The sequence below is a fragment of the Cornus florida genome, unplaced genomic scaffold, assembly GCF_030987335.1.
Source record: "Cornus florida cultivar Cherokee Brave unplaced genomic scaffold, ASM3098733v1 CherokeeBrave_3.0.0_Hap2_Chr02, whole genome shotgun sequence".
In the NCBI taxonomy this organism is placed as follows: Eukaryota; Viridiplantae; Streptophyta; class Magnoliopsida; order Cornales; family Cornaceae; genus Cornus; species Cornus florida.
Genome location: NW_026775572.1, coordinates 5,001,882 through 5,022,450, shown reverse-complemented (window position 1 = coordinate 5,022,450; position 20,569 = coordinate 5,001,882). Strand labels below are relative to the sequence as shown.

The 20,569-nt window shown below is 33.1% G+C and overlaps 1 protein-coding gene across 2 annotated transcripts; it reads right to left on the bottom strand.

Annotated features, from left to right (window-relative positions):
* Positions 1 to 8,282: 8,282 nt before the first annotated feature.
* On the bottom strand, positions 8,283 to 12,514 carry LOC132293253 (B3 domain-containing protein At2g36080-like). 2 transcript variants are annotated; one of them, XM_059790634.1, is made up of 3 exons: positions 11,493 to 12,514; positions 10,881 to 11,014; positions 8,283 to 8,924 (listed from the first exon to the last, which is right to left on the bottom strand). In XM_059790634.1, the coding sequence occupies exons 1-3, from the start codon at positions 12,313 to 12,315 to the stop codon at positions 8,880 to 8,882; spliced, it is 1,002 nt and encodes a 333-aa protein (XP_059646617.1). In that variant the 5' UTR covers positions 12,316 to 12,514; the 3' UTR covers positions 8,283 to 8,879. The 2 variants fall into 2 exon arrangements, with proteins under 2 accessions (XP_059646617.1, XP_059646615.1); XM_059790632.1 differs by having other exon boundaries at positions 10,833 to 11,014; positions 11,493 to 12,503.
* Between the last annotated feature and the right edge of the window lie 8,055 nt (positions 12,515 to 20,569).

Sequence of the window (20,569 nt, the reverse complement as noted above, 5' to 3'; positions counted from 1 at the left end):
TCAATCAACATCAATGGTTTGCAAACTTTGAAAAGTGTGCAATCACTCACCAATCATATTATATCATTTTAATTTGGGTGTTTTAGCATTTTGTGGGACTAAATTTAAGACTATATCATTTAAACTCGAGTGTCTTGGTACCTTGTGAAATTAAACCTAAGAAATTTGAATTTACTGTTCTTTTCAAAAGACCCCTTACGAAAAATCCTTTATCTTTTAAACCACCTATGCGGATTAAATCATAAAAATATTTTGGATTGATAATCAATCCATGTACTAAAATATAAATTTTAACTATTTTTTTTTCACCTTGCCACACCCCCTCTTTCATGTCAAGGTGAGAAATAAAAGACTATAGCACCGGGACTATTTGAAAATGTAAACTATCCTTTTAAATTAGTTGCATAAAAATTATTAAAGATTTGCATGTTTACCGGAGGTAATTTGAAAAATTATTAGGGTAAAGTGCAAAGCCCCACTAAATTATGTTTAAATTTGCAAATAACTCCTTGAAGTATTTTTTTTTCCTTCATAAAACCTCCTGAACTATGACATTTAGTTGCAAAATGCCCTATTGCCTTGTCTATTTTTTATTTAAATAACCGTAGTACTATTTTTTTATTGAATTACACTTGATCTATTTTTCTTGTTGAAATAAATTATGAAAACAATTTATACTAATTTGATGAAATATTCTCCATTAAATTTGAATAATTTTGCCTTTAATTTTGAAGTTAATTATTTAAATAAAAATATTAAGTAGAAAAGTTGGAAATAATTTAAGTAATTGCTTAATTTTGAATGAATATATTGCATAAAAAATAAGAAATTTTTTATTTACGTAATTTATTAATATTGCATAAAAAAGAAGATATTTTTTATTTACGTAATTTATTAATTTTGCTTGAATATTGTATCAAAAAGAAGTTATTTTTTTACACTAATATTTTTAAAAAGTGAGTATAATAAGTTTTATTATAATAAGTTAATCATTTTAAAAAATGGTAGCTACTAATTTATTTCTTATTTTCCATTTTTATGATAAATTGATAATAATTATAAAATTAAGGTAAATAGTATAATTAATTTTTGAATAAAAGAAATTATAATAAAAAATAATTTAACAAGAACTAATAATTTTAATAAGAAAGAGTAAAATAATTTTTTGTGATAAATTTGTCCTTAATTATAATGAATTAGTAATTAAGGAATGCAATTTTTAGTTCGGGAAAGGTTATTTACAAAAGAACACTAGTTTGGCCTTTTTTTTGGCACTGTACCCAATTTATTATAATTTAGGAATTTTATATAGGTATTTTTTTAAGAGGCATTTAACGGCTACAAGCCGTTGGCTTACCAAACAAACGTAGCCTAGGGTTGATGTTCTTCCTTCAGAAATTGAAATTGAAATTGAAATTGGGGTAAGAATAGTCTGCAACGGAAGATTTGTGTCGATCTGGTATGAATGCTGAAGTGTTTATCTATATATATTATTATACATGTTCTATTCCATCTTTGTTTGCTTCGGTGTTGGTGGTATTAAGTATAACTATTAATGGATTACGATTCGTATTTTGTATTTCGTTTATTGAGTAGGTGTCGGACGGTCAGTGAATTGCCGGTGTTGAGAAAAAATAATAGGCAATGTGGTAGTTGTCGGACGGTCCTGTTCTGATGTGAATTCTACAACATTATAGGAAAAGATTTAAAGATTGTTTTTTTTTTTTAATTTTTTTAATTTTTTTTTTTATTTTTCCCTCTCTTTTTGTTTAGATAGAAAATTTCTCTCCAAAAAGGGGAAAAAAAGAATATTGTTAGGTAAGCAATCTGGCAAAAAGTATTGGGACGATATTGTGTATTTAATGGGTAGAAAAATAATTTTAATTTATGTTCCTGTTTTTCTTATCATTTTTTGGATTCCCAAGAGGTATTTTTCTTATGATACTTCAAGTAAATAAATAGATAAAGAAGATAGAAAAGAAAAAAACTGTTTGAACTTGAAATATATCGTCTTTACTTTTCCTTTCATTTTGTTGAAGCTTGTATATTTTACCGTGATACATGCAATACATGTGCAGCTTTATATCCGGATTTATTTGATTAATGTTGATCTGAGCAGTGGACCCATTTAATTTGTTGGGATCTTTTTAATGGGTTTACCAGACGTTTTAACCAAAACGAAATCAGTTCAATCCACACCCTCCCTTTTGTGAGTCCTAGCACTATATGTTCTCTCAATTTTAGTGGGATTACAATCAAAGAATATCCAGGTTTTTCTGAATTTAGGGTAACTACACAGTCTACACATCAGTTTTTATGGCCTTTTGTTTTTTGTTTTTTTGGGTAAGGCAAAAATAATTAGAATGATTCACAATTGAGAAAGGAACACTGTGATAAGAAAAACAGAACATCGACCACATCCCTCACTTTAAAATGTCGTGCCCAGGGGCGGAGGGAGGGGGGCCATGGCCCCCCCAAAAGTTTTGAATTTTTTTTTTTTTAGTATAGGCTAAAAACAAAAAGAAGTATAGGTAAGTGCATACTTGGCCAGTTGGACCCCCCAGAAATTTTTCTTTAATGGGCCTCAAACAAAAAAATAGTAATAGTTATATATATATATATATATATATATATATAATCTATCTATCTATTAGTAATACTTTCTCTCATTTAACATCAATTAATATATATTAATACTTTCTATCGTTTTGAGGCCCCCTCTCAATTTTTTTTCCCAATTGAGGCTTCTTTCACTTTTTTGTTGTCCATTTTTTTTTTTTTAGTTTTTTTCTAAATCAAGTTTCCCACTTCAGTTTGTTTGATCTCTCATTTTGCTTTGAGTTCTTTGATCTTCGTTTTGCTGTTTCAATTATATTGTTTCCTGCTTTTATTTGAATTTCAGATGTTAATCCGTTGAGAGATCTTAAAAAATTATCTTGTTAAATTTTGATTTTTGTGACTTATCTTTAGATGTAGAAGATCAATCTTTGTTAGCTTGTAATGACTTTAATCGGTTTGTGTCTTTGTGATTATTTAGTTAGATTTACTTTCACAATGGTTCATATGTTTCTGCTATACTGTTTAGAGTCAAATTCGTTACTTATCACTAACAGTTTCTTTTGCTAGTCAGTTCTAAGTCATTTTGTTTTTAGAGACTTATTTATAGTAAAAATCATATTTTGATTTCTTCAAATTCTACCTTTTTTTCCCTTGCCAATAGATTTTTTAGATCCTGATATTTTCTGAAAATTTGCTTGGAGCATTAGCATATAAGGCCCTCTTATTATTTCTAACATTTTACGTTTTTTGAAAATCAAAATTGCTTCTGTTGTCGTCTTCGCCATTCTCATCTGTGATTTTTTATTTTTTTAAAACAAATTGCCAAATCCTGGCTCCGCCCCTGGTTGTGTCAGTACAACATTTTAACAACTATTAGAGGTAATTTTTTGTGGTGTGACATAAGAAAGTGAAATAGAGGAAAAGTTACTGAAATGGTTGACAAACTCTTTGGCTCGTTGATGAAATGAACGATATTGATTGCTTAACGAAGTTCAAGAAATTAGTGTTACTAATTGAATACTTGTAGGTTCTGTTGTTGAACATTTCCGTTCCATCTTCCTTCCCAACAACAGAGATTTAACTAGACTTCAGAATCTGTGTCATTTGAAACATTTATTTTATTGGTCACACTTTGTCTACTTCCTTCTAGAAAAAATTCTTGTTGGATTATATGTACATTTAAAGCTATTGAACTGGTTTAATTTTTTGTGGGTATAGCAATAGGCTGTTGTCAAAGTGGAAAATGACAAGAGGAAGCATCTTCCTGGATTTTTATGCCAGAACATTCGTAAACACTTCTTTTACCTGTTTTTTATACGTGCCGAAGTACCATATCCAAGAGCTTAGGCCTGTTTCATGATTTCATGATTGCAAGAGCTTATGCATATATAGATGCACTTTGAAGTTTCTTAGATTGGAATCAAGAAGGTAAACAACAAATCATGGAGAAGGAAGATTCTAGACATCATGACTCCGCCGGAAGAGGATACCACCAAAAATTGAGTTGATCTTTTTAATGAGTGGCAATTTTTGGGACCTTCAAAATCCATCCCTTTTGACGGATATATGTTTGTTAAACATAAACCTGAATGTTACAGATTTATGAGGATAAGCTTTGTATATTTAATTCCATCTCTCTCTCGTTTTGTTTAAATTCTCTCATCCATTCCTTGTACTGGTCTGTGCTTACCATATTATATGACTCTTGTATCTCTTATTGATTCATACTTGTGATGTATATGTTTTTTCTTGCGAAAAAGAAATCTTCAGAAAAAATTAAAACAAGCAACATATTATCTTGGTTATGAAATTGATGATTTAAAACTATGATGTCTGGGGTATCTGATTGGATGAATAGCATTTTGAATAAAGCCTGAAGACTGCTACCATGTGTAAGCAAGGAGGCTCAGACTTGGTTTTTGAGAGAGTGAGTTTTGATTCCCCATCCCCCCTCTCCCCCTCTCCCTTCTCTCTCTTCTGCTGTTCCTCTAATGAACTGATAGAAGGGTGGGAGCATTGACCTTCCTTTATATATATGCGCGCTCACACCCAAATATATTGCGGTTGGGTGAGAAGGTGGGTGAAAGGGGAGACTAATTTGAAACAGAAAGAAGGCTGTTTATAACTTGTGGTTGTTTTATACAATACTAATATGATATGAGAAAACCCACCAATATACGCTTATACTGATGCAAGAACTGTATTTCATGTTATTTGCTTGTACTAATAATGAGCTGAAAAATTAGAGTAGAAGGCACTTTGTTACTGCTGTTCCCATTTTGGGCATTTGTCTCTTTGCTACAGGATCATTAGGTGTCTGGATTGGTTTTCTGCAGTAGAACATCTGTTTGAAACGGAAAGACCGTAGGGTGTTTCTGCTATCTTCTTAAAGGAAAATATGCGTGGCGCAGTCTTGGAAACACAAGGAAAGGCGCTTTCATTGGAGGAAGGGGAGTTTGAAGTTGAGATTGAACAGGGAGTTAGATTGAAGTTGAGATTGAACAGGGCGTTGAATATACATTGATAATGTCAAAGAAAGACGTGTGTGGCTGTTAAACATCTTGGAATGCTTGGTCATGGGGAGTTTGAAATTGAAATCAGATGAGAAGTTTGATTAAAGTTCAGATTGAAAGTGGGGTTTTTGTCTACATATACATGAGATAAAAGGTGAGGTGGCGATGATGCTTGAAAAAGACTTGCATTATATGAAGATCTAAATAGAGTACTTAGGCACATACATGAGGAGCTGGCTCTTACTTTTGGTTAACAAGTCGCTGTAAGAGCTGTGGCGTCCCACTCTTAACAAAGCTTGTATAAGCGGCCCCAAGAGTGAAATTATTGTGAGATTAACTACTTGAAGAATGATTTCTGTTATTGAGGGACCTGTGTGTGGGTTGCTCTATTAGGTAATTGTTGGTGGAGCTGCAACATTGGCTGCTGCCTCATGACTTGGTTTTGGTTCAGGTCTTTTCAAGCATATGGGTATTTGCTTTATCATCAAGTGCATGATACCTAGATTTGTCTTGATGCCCAATAACTAGTATCTTTAGCATATCGGTGATTAAAAAGGCATCAAGATTCATCGTCTCCAGTAACTCTTTTTATTAGTCTCTGCTATGTGATGGACCTGTTTCCAAAGGAGAGGCAGGTATTTCTTATGGCTGTTTTGCTATATAATCTTTTGCATATCTATCTTGTTTCCAAAATTTAATATCTTTTCGTATCATTGTCAATTATTTGTTATTTCAATGGAATTTAAGGTTCTCTTTTTCTAACTTTTGTTTTCATTTCAATGATGACAAAGTATTATTTTCTTTCTTTGCCAGGTACAAGAGGAGGTGAAAATGAGGTTTTCCGAAAAGCCTAAAAGGCAAGAATCCTGATGAGACGAAAAGCAAAGTGGGAGCAACATGTACTCACATGGTTTTCATTTGTTTATACTGTACTAACGCATGAATAATTGAATTATTTTTGCAGTGCAAACACATAATGGAGGAGTCCCTTCAGTCCAATAATCAGTCACTACCTTAAGGCATATGATAAGATGACATATCTGGGGACCCTCCCACTTGCACACCCACTGTAATTGGACGCCATTGCCAGCAGAGGTCAATGGGTATCTATCTTGTCTCAATCTCTATGGACCCGGATAAGCACATGATGACATTATATTTGACTACTCACACAGGTAATGCATCCTTTCATTTCATCCATCTTTACTTTCTTTATTCAACTGCTCAGTGTATCAAAATCTCCGAATTCTCGTATTCAACATTTAACTGCAAATAAAAAGCCTGTTGACCCAGATAATTCACGAGGTAGTTGTAAAATTCTCCTTTTTTTTTTGTTAATACACATTTGCTTAAGTGTTACTGGCAGTTGTCAGAAACCATACTCGGTGTGCTCAAGTAGTTGTAAATTCCTGAATGACCTAATGATCAGGACTGCTTCCCTGCTAGATTGGTTTGCTAGCTTGAGGCCTAGTTCGGATGCCATTATAGGCTAAAGTTTGAATGTTATTTAGCCAACCAAGTCTTAGTTGATTTGACTTGAGTGAATAAAGAGAATGCGTATATTTTAACAAATATAGGAAGGTGGTTAGTTATGCTTCATAGGTGAAAGGATTGGTCAAGTCCAAATTTGTAATTCACCAGATATTCCTGTATTTAACAACAATCATATCTGACTTCATATTAATCAGAGGGTCTTTTATAGGTGTATAGAACTTTTTGAAATGTTTTTTTTTTAACAAAAACCATTCTCACCAGAAACTATTTTTGAAGTACGAAAAAACTTGCTTTTGCTTTTCAGGAAAACTAAGGTTTATTTATTTTTTATTTTTTTAGAGAAACCTTTATGAAAATTTTAGAAAACCACTATGGATGAGTATTCTCATTATATAATGAAAGCTTACAAAATGTAACATTTTGGAGGTTGGAAGGCACAAGTTAAAATCCTTTATATGCCCTTGCACTGTTCTAATATCCCATTTGATATTCCATATTCATTATAACAGGTTGACTGTGCATCTCCATCTATGTTTCTTTCTTGTTTCGCTATATTAACGAAATTTCGTGGTCGTAGGGCACTTAGGGTACCCTTGGATTCTTTATCATGTTACTTCAGGCAATTGTTGCATCCCAACTAGCACTGATATATATATATATATATATATATATATATATATATATATATATATATATATATATATATATTTAATCATTGGCAAGAAATTCACACACACTACACACATCTACTTTACTCCTTTGGAGACTCGAATCCTCACTATCCACCTTGGGAGGTAGAGGAGATATCATTAGGCCACAAAGCCCTTGATAACTAGCATTGATAAGACATTATGAAGGTCACCTTGTGTAAAAACTCTCAACTCTTTATAGTCCCTTTTATGTTAACATTAAATAGGTGCGAAAGAAAACACTAACAGCAGTTTAAAGCACCTGCCAAGGACAGGGGCTTAGGTCAACAGTTATATAATGGCCAGTCATCAATTGAGAGCAGGCAGTATGGTGATGAACTGCAATTGACCTAAAATTGGTGTGCATTAAGATTTATTTGGTACCATTTTCCACTCTATTTATTTTAAAATAAATTAATTAATTAATTTATATATTATTGTTATTATTATTTTGGGGCAAGACAACAACACAGGTCTAATGTTGTTCCAATGTAGACTCCCTGAGAGTAACATTGTATATTTCCTCCTCGTACTTTTCAAAGCATCTCACATGATTTACATCCTTTATGTGATCTTCTATGTAATCTCTCTATGTAATCTTCTTTCCCTCCTCCTTTTCCATATTCTTTGGTCTTAGAATGCTGCTTTTCAGAATTTCTGGTTGTCCCTCTTTTGGAGGTGCTAAATTTCAAAATGATAACGTGACCCATGATTCCAAGGGACCACAATTAATCCACACATGGTTGTAAAATTTTTTACAATGAGATTATAAAAACTAAAATCTAAAAATAATAATAATTATTATTACGTAGACATTACTTGAATGATTTATAGTTAATATAAAATCAATTTTGTCATATCCTATTCTCGTACATACATTTGAATGTTGATTGACAATAATTTCATCATCATCACTTGCATAAATCAATACATATATTCATATATCCTATATTTCAATAAAGAGTTTGTGGGTGTGGGTGTGAGAGACTACTGACCTGACATCAAATTAGCAACAAAAATATAGGTATAGCATAATTGAACATACTATTCATTAAATATAGCTTTTGAAAATTTCAAAACAACAACAGATGAACAAAACATTAGATAGCAGTTACATAGGTGATGGAGAAAGAGGAGTGGGCTAGTACTACTACTTGGGGGTTGTCACCCATCTTATCAACTTAACAAGTCCACCCACCCACCCACTTGCCCACCACATCACCTCCCCTCTACTAACTTATTTTTGTGATCTATATGGCGAATGATGAAGCCCTATGAAAAATCTTCAGGCAGAATCACAACAGTAGCAATATATATATATAGATTCCTGATTGCAACGACCCATATTCCCCCATTTGGGCCTGGATTACGTCAGCCCTATCTTTTGTGGGGCCACCCACTCCCCTACCCATCCTCAAGTCTCTTTCACCTCCATTTCCTTTTGCTTCTTCCTCCCTTCCTGACTTTGGTGGTGAATCCATCTTTTTTTTTTCTTTTTTTCTAGTGAGAGAAAGTTGCCTGAAAATCTGGGATTTTCCCTTTTTTATTTATTTTTTTATTTTTTTTTTGATATGCCAAGTGGCCCAATAGGTCAATCTGGACGTTACATCCAGAGATCTTATCCTCAGCGATAATTCATCTGGTTGACATCACTCGAGAAATTGGTATCCTGTTGCAACAATACAACATAATTATTGAGGAGTAACCATGAAATATTATATATATGTAATATATATAAGCATCAATATCATGACCACCATCAGGTGAAACTAGTTACGGTATATATCTGAACACTACCAGAACTGTAAACAATTGGTTGTGTTAGGTAGATGAAACATCATGTATCTATCTATCTTCATTCTTGACCTCACTAAATATCAAAATCATTACACTTGCCCAAGAAATTTTTTTTTTTTAAATTAAACCCACTTGTGTATGCATATTATATAGTTCTTAACAATGACAAAGGAAAGATCAGGAGTCAAATTTGTCAATAGTTTGATTATAAAGAAGCAGCAAGAGAGAGAATGTACCTAGCCCATGTCCGTCTATTCTTTGTACTAAATCTTATACTTAATTCTTTTGGAATATTGAGATAATAGTTTTTGTGAGCACAAGCCCCCAAGAAGTAGATGTTTTAAGAACACTTCTATGTTCCTATTTACGCCTATATAAATTTAGGTATGTAAATAGTAACATCTTTATTGGCAAGTTATTTTCTTTTTTAAATCCTATTTACAATGGTTGGTAACACATCTCTTTGAAAGTTGTAATAGGCCTAATCACACACAACTTTTCTTAATAAATATGTCTTTTTAGAAAAAAAGACTACTTTATTGAGATGTTTATGTCTTTTATAGAAAGCCATAACTTTACTAAAATCGTTTTTGTCTTTCTAAAAAAAGACTATGATATTTCAAGAGGTCAGTTTCGAAAGTATTTTTAAGCTTCAACCTGTTTAAAGAGCAGTTTCAAAATAATACTGATTTTAGAAGGTAATACTGAAATATTCGATGTAGCATGTAAAGAGCAATTTCAAAATAATAGTGTTGAGTGGAAATTGGATTAGTCACTTCAATAGAAGGTAGTACTCTAGATGGATATTGGATTAGTCACTTCTGTAGAAGGTAATATTAAAATGTACATGAGTTAGCATGTGAGCACAGTTTCAAAATAGTACTGATAGAACATGTGGAAATTAGATTAGTCATGTCTTTAGAAAGCAGTACTAAAAATATACGACTTAGTATGTGAGAGCAATTTCAAAATAATATTGATATAACACGTGAAAATTGGATTAGCCATGTTTTTAGAATGTAATACTAAAATATACGACTTAGCATATGAGAGCAATTTAAAAATAATACTGATATAACACATGGAAACTGAATTAATACAACTTAGCATGTGAGAGCAGTTTTAAAATAATATAGTTATGACACGTGAAAATTGAACTAGCCACGTCTTTAGAATATAATACTAAAATATACAACTTAGCATGTGAGAGCAGTTTTAAAATAATACAGATATGACACGTGGAAATTGAATTAGCCACGTCTTTAGAATATAATACTAAAATATACGACTTAGCGTATAAAGAAGGCAAATTCAAAATAATACTGATATAAGAACAGTTTCAAAATAATACTGATATAATACATGGAAACTGACTTAGCCACACGACTTAGCATGTAAGCAGTATAGTATAGTGTCAAGCTGACATCCTCTCTATTTGTGTCCTACTCTAACGTTTATCAGTCATGGAAAATTGTGTGGTGCAGAACGTAAAAAATTTGATGTGGAGGGTGGGTTGAATGTGGTATGTGCACATAACAATAATTATACTAATAACCTCATTTTTTTTAGGTTATAAATGGTAAATTCGCATGTTAAAAATAGTTATACAATCATGTATTATCTAAATATTCCTCCTCTTAACCACTTCGTTGTTTTTAATGCAACATTCAACTACAACACGAGTAAATTAGACATTTATTATTTCATCACACAAATTAATGGAAAATTCGACAAGCTAAATTGGACTTTTTAGAAGGTAATATTAAAATATTTGGCATACTTGGTGTGAAGGATGAGTTTCTGGGTAATATTGATAGATGGCTTGAACCTGGCTAGACACAGAAGAACTATCAGGAGTAGGTGGCTCGGACTCATCATCCAACTGGCACGGCAGATTCACCCCAAACAGCCTCACTGTCTTGGAGTTCCCACTCGGCGTAGTTTGATTCTGCACAATTGACCCTGTAATAATACATTCAACGCACAAATTATCAATATCTTTTCTATAAAAACACACACAACACAACACATAGTACTGCTAATTTTTGTTTATTTATTTTTGCGTTGTTAAAAATGTTGTGCAAACTAAATATATGTGTAACAAAATGTCAAATTTTATGTGAGCTTAATTTTAAGTAGAGACAGTAAAAAGATATGTCTCGTGTTGAGCTTCATACTCCTGTGTCAAATTGGAACATGATGATGGACTAGCCTTACATGTATATATATATACACAAACACATTCAATATGCATATTTCTAATTCATAAAACATACATAAACATAGCTCCCAAGTAATTGGAAGGTGTTTCGCACGCACTTTATGTGCGTATATTATATACATACATGTTATGTGCGTATTTACAGGCATATAATAATAAATAGAAGAAAATAAAAACAAGATAGGGTTGATGTAATGTAGTGTGGAAAAAAAATGATACCTGCATGAAGACAGTCAGGTTGGTATGGTATAGGAGGCCCATGAGGGTGCGAAGGATAAGGATGCGCAGAATAGTACACCTGGGTCCACCCACCACTATTAGAAGCCACCGCACTCGGCTGAGCCACCGCGTTATCTTGCCCCGTGGCGGCGACAGCAGTGCACCGCCGCCTCCACCCAATAAAGAGTCGGTCGTCGTCGGAGCGGTGGCGCTCGAACACAACGACGTCGCCGGCGTCGAGCCGCTTTTCTTTAACGAAACGACTCCAACCCTTTGTCAACACGTAGCTTTGGCTGCTGTTCCAATAAGAATAGCGAAACCTCCAGCACTTGCCTGACTCGTCGTCGAAACTCAGCAACAATCCTTTCTCGCCCGAGTCACCGCCACCGAGTGGGAAGTATTTCTCGGCGTGTTGTTTCGGTATGACGAGTCGGTTCAGCTTTCCAACATCGCTCGGCGTCAGCGACTTCTCGAACATAGGCTCTCGCACTTCTTGTTCCTGTTGGGAGAGGTTTTCATATCTGTCGACATGATTGAGTTGGTCGTCGAGTTCTTCATTGTCTTCTTGGTTTAAGTTGAATTGTGAAGCGGTGTTTTGTGCACAAAACATGGTGGCCGTGGCAGTGGCGGTGGAGTTGTCGGTGGCGGTGAGTCGGTTGTGGTGGTGAGAATTAGGCCAAAACTGAGTATTGGGATAGCAGTGAGAGATGAAATTGGGTGTGTGTTTAGAGGATGGGGTTATGGGATTTGGGTGTATGATGGGTTGGTGTTGTGTCCACCAGTGAGCTTCTGGAAGGTCCGAAGAGAAGTGATTTATGGACATATTTAGAGAGAGAAAGAGATAGAGAGAGATGTGAAATATATGTATGTGTGTGAGAGTAGTGATGATTTGAATGTTGATGTAGAAAACTGTGGGAATGGGAAATTAGTGAAGGGGATTGGAGTGTGGGGACGGAGAGGCGTGATGATTATGGTGTTGATGCAGAACGTGGGAACTATTTATGTAGCTAGCAAGAAGTGACAATGAGAGAGGAGTGCAAGTACAAGACTACTTTTAAGGTTTTTGCGTGATATCAGATATATGTGCAATTTTGGTTTAATAACCCATTGCCATGAACCCATACAGTAACTACTACATCTACTCTTCTTATATGTGTGTCTATATATATATATATATAGACATTACCCGTGAATCAATTAATATATATTACAAGTGAATGAAAAGTGTTGGAAGAGACAGATTTATTATATGAGAGATATTATATTACATTGCATTAAATAAATTGCGTGTATAGACAGTCAAAAAGTTATTAGATTTAACATTCCTTAATGTTATAGCGGAAGAAATGAAAATTTGGGGCACTGAATTTTGCAGATTATATGTAATGTGTGTGAATAATTAATTAACATGAGATGGAATTCATGAGATTATAAAGGTGAATATTACTTCTGTTAGAGACATACCATGTTACTATGTGGGCAAATTAATCAAGTGGTGGGGCCATCCTGACATAATGACCCTCCAACACCATCCAACGGTTGTCCCAACCCTTGTTTTTCATATATGTTTACTGATGGCGCACATGGGATTATTTCTGAATTGAAGTTACTGTTTAAAATATATACGAAGACTTACTGTGTTACACTCGTTGAAATAATTACATTTGTACAGTGAGATTCACCGTAACTAAAAATAATTACATTTGTACAGTGAGATTCACCGTAACTAAAAATAATTACATTTGTAGAGTGTGGGAATCACCGTAACAAAAATCATGTATGGGTGTAAAATTTATTTAAGAAAAACTGTATTATACTTGTCGAGAATCGATAACTTTATTGAGAGTCCACACCTTAATTAAATACATACGTATGCAATCTAGCACGGTAGTCCATACAAACATCACACACAATCAAGTGGGTGTAAAGGTAAACAAATGGGATTTAAAAAAAGGGAAGTGGTTAAAATTGTGGTGAATTTAGGACTGGAAATAGTATTATAAGCACAGGAACAGTAATTTATGTCACGTGCATGACAGCATTATTGTTGTTTGGCCATTCCTAGTGTAATATTACAGAGGAGCAAAAGAAAACAATTGGGTGTAGAAAAAATATCCAGAGATCCCTTTCCTTTCCAATAAGCTGAGGGATGGACGAGATAAAGAGCTGTCCAATAGGACACCCCTTGTTTTTCTCTCTTGCATTCGTGTATGAATCCTCTCCTCACACTCCAATCTCACTTTCTCTCTCTAGAATTAATTGCAATAGCTAGCTAGCTAGATGATCATCCATCCTCATATCGTATCCCACATTTTAATATTTTCTGTTATATGCTTACTTATATCGATCTCTGACTTTTGTTTTAAGTTTGAGACAAAAACCCACCTCAATTTCCAGGTGGATTCAGGCACCCTTTTCTTCCCTACAAAAGGTTGGCCGATTTGTTATTTTAAGTACATTTTGGCAACACATTATAGAGGTTGTTGGGCCGTATCATAAATATATATGTCTAATACCAACAATATGTTTGTGTCACCTTTCCACGCTCATTTACACACACACACACATATATATCATACATATATATTTGTCACCAGCTATGTATTAATTCGTCTCACTCATGGGTTGATTGGACTAGGCCTAAGCTCTCGATAACTAGCAGACACTATCAGATACATGCATATAAAAATTTATATTACAAACAAACAGCAAAAGTGTGTGATAAAAAATGTTTGACCATCAATAGCAAATTATTTTTCTTAGTGTTGATGGTATTTTAATAACATCCACTTTCATATAATTATACAGTGTTCTGTTACTAAACGATGGTGTGAAAGACGTTTAGTAACTTAATTAATTAATTAGCTAGTAAAGGTATATATATATATATATATATAACTATATCTTGGATTTGAGTTCCATTGAACATTGACTTCAATTTCGTCTCCACTCGCCCACTATATGTATTTCTATCTGCAAATATATTTTTCTTAGAATCCAAACATGAAATTTTCTCTTGAAAGATGTTCGGTGTATACAGAGCTAGCTTTCTTTAACACACGCAAACAAGGGGTTGGTGAGGAATCTACCATGTAATTCGTGGAGGGTTCCTCCCATTTAAAAATATGAATAATTTATTTATTTTGAATGGCAGAGCAACAAGATAGGACACGGATCCTCTCTCATAGTACAAGATGTTATTGTAACAACTTCACATTATTTATATAACCATGATCTTAGATCGATTATGTACCAACTTTATATCACATCAATATAACTCATGTATTATATTGTGTAAATGATTTAATGTGTTAGAAAACAACATAACATTTTGTGTCACATGAGATCACCTCTGATTGCAACAAGACAACCTCATCAATTTGTGATAAAGATGCCACACTGTAATAATTTTTAAAAAATAATAATAGTTTCCATATCTGGAGTTCTTCAATTCCCAAGTGAAACCCACCTGGTTTCAATGATCAATCTGTAAGACCCTCTCTCAATGGAGATAGCTTGCTTGTTACAATGTATATATATATATCTACATACTTAAATGTATCATGTATGTGATGTATGGAATCTAGAATAATAAATATTTCCTAGATGATGGATGCTAGAAATTGAAGTATCAGGAATAGTATTTTATGACTCGATACTGCTTCAAATTGTATCATTTCAATGTAGCAATATTACTGTCCAAACATGTACCAGAAGACCAAGAACAATGTACCACAATCCAAAGGTTGATACGCATCTGTATTATGTGACTGTCATCATCACAAATAAATAATATTTGTATACTATAATTAATAAATTAAGAATTTAAAACTATAATCAATTCCAGTAACATGGCATCTGATAATATTTATAATGATCCGATCAATAGACACCCAAGGAATCTATACGCTTTTTTTTTATAAAGAAATTGATCATCGAAAAAGAGGAAATGCTGGCTTTAATGATTATTTGTCTAAGATATATTTAAAAGAAAAAAAAAAACATATATATATATATATATATATATTGGCAAACCAACATATGACCACCTTGGGATTAGACTTAGTAAGAAATTTGTTAGAATTTTTGTTCTTACACCATTTTTCTTGTGTTTAGCTATTCAAGCTGAAATTTTTCATTAACCAAAATAAAATAATTATTTATGCTTATGACACCTCTCCGAAAAGCTGTTGTATATTATTGAAGCAACTTTTTGTTATAATCATATAAAGTATCAAACATCTATGGCAACTGGCAAGTTTGAACTTTCAATGTAAATTAAATGAATATCTTACTTACAGAACTTATAGGTACAAAGCCTTTATTTAACATGTGTTAAAAACTGTTCAATGAGAAACAAAATACCAAAAATATCCATTTTAAGTTGAGAAGGTATCACACGGCTTTATTAGTTTCCAATCACCTGCCGATGGTGACTTTAATTTTTCACTATTATTAGAGAATATAAATCTTCTACGATACAACAATTACATTAATCGAATTAATCTCATTAATCACGAGTCACGAGTAAAAAATTTTGTTCGATTTTTTTTTACTCCTTCATATTACCAAAATATTCTTTCCTGTAAGCTTTCAACCCTCTAAAGAAAGAATTTTTTTTTATTAATTTAATTTTCATTCAATTATTTATTAGGGTATCCAATCATACAATGGGGGACCTAAATAGGTGTACATGTCTTAACATGCACCATACAGTCCATATAATCATAATCAAGACATTGATAGAGCCGTTATGTTGGACTCTTAAGTTAGGTGGGTTGAATTTACAACTCATTTTGGACCTCAATGACCACTCAACCTCCCCTCAAGATTATTTTCAGGAGATTTGTATTTAATTAGATGGCGATATATATTCGGATAAGTAGGCAGTGAATAAAACAAATTAAAACATTATGTAAATTGTTGACTTCACCTCACCGTTAACATGATTGATGTATGATAAGCCTTACTAGCTTTTTTTCAGCTTGAGCAATCTAGTTAAATTTAGAGAGTTTTATAGGCAATTTTTTTTTAGTTTGATATGCGACTCGTATCGATCAGTTCATCTGACTTTGTTCAAATTCGTTACACTGTGATCGTAACCAATACTACAAATCATGTACTGCAGTGACTTTTAACACATTACACGTTGTGTCTAAATTTAAATAAATTAAATAACAGTATCTCAATATTTTTACATAATTCATCAAATCCAATCTAATAATTGAAGGGAAAGAGTTTCTTCATTCATTTAAGCAATATATTGGGACTTGAATCCCTGAATAAAAGGTTGAGAATCCTTATGGGTATCACTTGACTTATAATAATGGTGAGAAATGATAGACATCCAAAAAAAAATAAAAATTGTAACCTAACAAACTATATATTAATAGGTATATACCATTTATTCTTCTCACTCCTCTCTAGGTCGTATATGCTAAATACAGATTTCAAACAAGGACCACCCTAGCACCATAGCGTCACACACTAAATGCAACTATACTTGCTTGCTAACTGCCACTGAAACCAATTAAAAATCAAAATGGCCAAAACATCAAGTTCCCAAGGCATTAATTCATATATATATATATATGACAAGCAACAACTCATCAAAAGCTAAGGTGCTTCACATACATTATATAGATATATACATACATGTATATATATTTCAATTAAATAATTATAAGCTAAAACTATACAGAAGAAGCCACGTCTCCTCTTTTTCTGGCTGTCGGCCTGGCTCTAAATGGATCTTGAAATGAATTCAATCTATCAGAAGGCGTGCTTGGACTCATCAGGTAGGATCCACCAGATCAATGGCCAGCCCCACACTATACCTCAAACTTTTATTTTTTTCATTTTCCTTCCTGGTCACTGTTGTCCTGCAATTCCCTTACTGCCCTTTTTATCTTTGTGAAAATCTGCATGTGTTGATGCAATTGGGTTGCTCACACGTGGGGACTATCAAGTTTCAACCATAGGATTATTGTGTGGACCATCTATTAGAGTGGTCCCTTGACATCATACCCCAAGTGCTAGGGTTAAAGGGGGAAAAATACATGGAAACTCAGCTATTTCTTGCAGTGGCAGTTAGATACAAAGAAAATTCTCACATTAGACTTTTTTTTTCTATATTATTATTATTATTTTTTTTTGATTAATTCTCATAATAAAGTTGGTCAAAATTAAAACATGAATAATAATGATATTCACCATTTCCTCCTTGATAGCAAATTAGATAACGTCTCTTTTTTGAATTTCGCTCTTATTTTTGAAAAGAGGTGTAACTTGTACGCACTCTGTTCCCACATAAGTCTTTAATAGATAGTGATGAGCATTGAACCTACTTTGAGTATTTATGATTCTAGTAGCAACACTTGACAGGAGAATGACATGAGTCTCAAGAAGTTCACTACAGTCATGTGATGATGCGTTTGCTCGTTAGTCGCTCAAGAGATAAGGACCGAACCATGAGCCTAATTTGAGTATTTATGACTCTAGTGGCAACACGTGACAGGAAAATGACATGTTTCTCAAGGAGTTACACGATAGTCATGTGAAGATACTCATTCATAAGCCCTTTTAGAGATAGGAGCCAGCTATGAACCGACTTCAAATATTTATGATTCTAGTACCAACACGTGATAGGAGAATGACACGATTCTTAAGGAGTTACACGATAACCATGTGATGATGCATTCACTCCTAATCCCCTTTAGAGACAGGGATAGGCATTGAACCTACTTCAAATATTTATGATTCTGGTAACAACACGTGACAGTGGAATGACATGATTCTCAAGGAGTTACACGACAATCATGTGATGATACGCTTGCTCGTAAGCTCATTTAGGGATGGGAAGAGTCATGAGCGTACTTCGAGTATTTATGACTTTGGTGGCAACACGTGACAGTAAAATGACATGATTCTCAAAGAGTTACATGACATCCATGTGATGATATATAAATAAATAAATAAGTAACAATAATGATCGTGTATTTAAGCCTTTGGGTTATTAGTAATTGGTAGATAAAATAAGAAAAAAAAAAATACAATAAAGGTTAAATTCAAATGCTACCTTGAGAGCAGTGTAGGAGCACCATTTGAAGAGTCGGTCAACACCATTCTTGGTCGATCATTTTTTACCATATCAAGGTTAAGTTACATTTATGAGAACTTCTTTTCAATTATTGAACTAGTAGTGGTGTTGTACTACTAATAGATGAAATTGATTTTCATATGCTGAAGAAGAGTGTTTAAACATTAAAGTCAATTGTATATATATATATGTATACAAAGTGTATAATTTCTACAACTTTGGACTTTGATACTAGTGATAATGACAAAGCGGGTTTTGGCAAGTTGAAAATAATGTGGAGACCTGTCCCATTCTTTGCCTAACTTTGAAGGGGAACAAGGCTAAAGATGAGCCCATCTCATTGTTGGTCCCCTTTTTCCCACTCCTCTTATTATTCAGACATAGCTCCTATTAAATCATCTATTTTCTCTGCTTAAAATAGCTTTGAAAAGTCACCTAGTCTTGACTAGGTAGCTCATAAAGTTTTCAAAAGTTGGAACACGACTAATTTCATTTGAAATGGCTGTTTGGAAGTTTCATTACACTATCATACAAGTGTGTGTGTGTGTGTGAGTCAACATAACTATTTACACCCCATGCGCTTTTGAAGTCACAGTTTTCATTTAATTATTGTTAAGGATTTTCTAAACAATGCAGCTTAATGAAAGTGACCTTAGTAGGAACCGGGAGATACGTAATTAAACAAAAAATTATTATTTTTTGTAAAAAAAAGTAATGATGTAAAATTTAGTACAATAAACATGGGCCTAGCCAGGCCAGGCTATTGGACCGGAGTAAGTTCAGTGTCGAAGTGAATATGTCCCAGATCAATTTCCTTGCCAACAATAAATTGGCCCAAAGCAGCCACACTTTTTGATGAAATGGGCTCATAATCTTATTATTAATGCCTGTTGGCGTGCTTTGATATCTAAAATTATTTTGCTTTCTGTGATAAAAAATAAAGTATAATCTATTCCATAAATATTCCAAATTACATAATTAGACCTATAACTACTTGCAAATATATGTATATATATTAATTCCGCCAATTATAAATTGTGATTTCCAAGGGAAATGGTGTACTATATTGTAGGTAACCATGCACATGCCAAGCTAAGGAATGTGATTGAACGAGCATTTGGAGTATTAAAAGGCTGTTTTTCAATCTTGAAAAGGATGACACCTTATACATTTGAAGTGCAGAGAAATATTGTTGTTGCTTGTGCGACTATTCACAATTACCTTCGAAGAATTATCATCACGAATGAACTTTTTGAACAGTATGAGATTGAGGATTTGCAATTTGAGACTCCACCTCATATTACTGAAAATTTGACATCCTCTAAAATTCACACCTCAGAAAGGCAATCCGATCAAGTGTTTATGGTTAATTTGCGTAACCAAATTGCAAATGACTTGTTTAATTCTCGAGTTTAAAATTTTATATGTTTAGTTTAATGTAACATTTTTGAGACATTCACATTTTTAATGAGTACTGCTTGGATAATATTAAGTATTTAAGTTTGAATTTATATTTTTTTGTAATTAGATTTGACATTAATATTCATTGTTAAATTGATATATTTCATGGAGTGCATATGGTTGTTTTATTAATATTTTTGTATTATAAATATAAAATTATTATGAGTATTAGATATTGAGGGTAAAATTATAATATGTACAATTTTCAAATTTCAGTTTTTATATATAATAAACAATCTTAATGAGTTCAATGTTTAAAATTAAAACGTTATCAAACAAGTTTTCAAATTAATACGTTCAGCGCTTAAAATTAAGTACTTGAAATTTTCAGTTTTATTAAATAGCACCTTAGCCTCAATCGACTACACTTTCTTGTTCCAAGTTGGGTTTTCTAATAGAAAATCATGACTTTTTTATTATGTATACCCCGATGCGAAATTGTTTTCATTGACTTGGGCTCAATAGGCTGCCCTCTCTTGTTCGGAGTTAGGTTTTCGAATAGAAAATTATGGCTCTT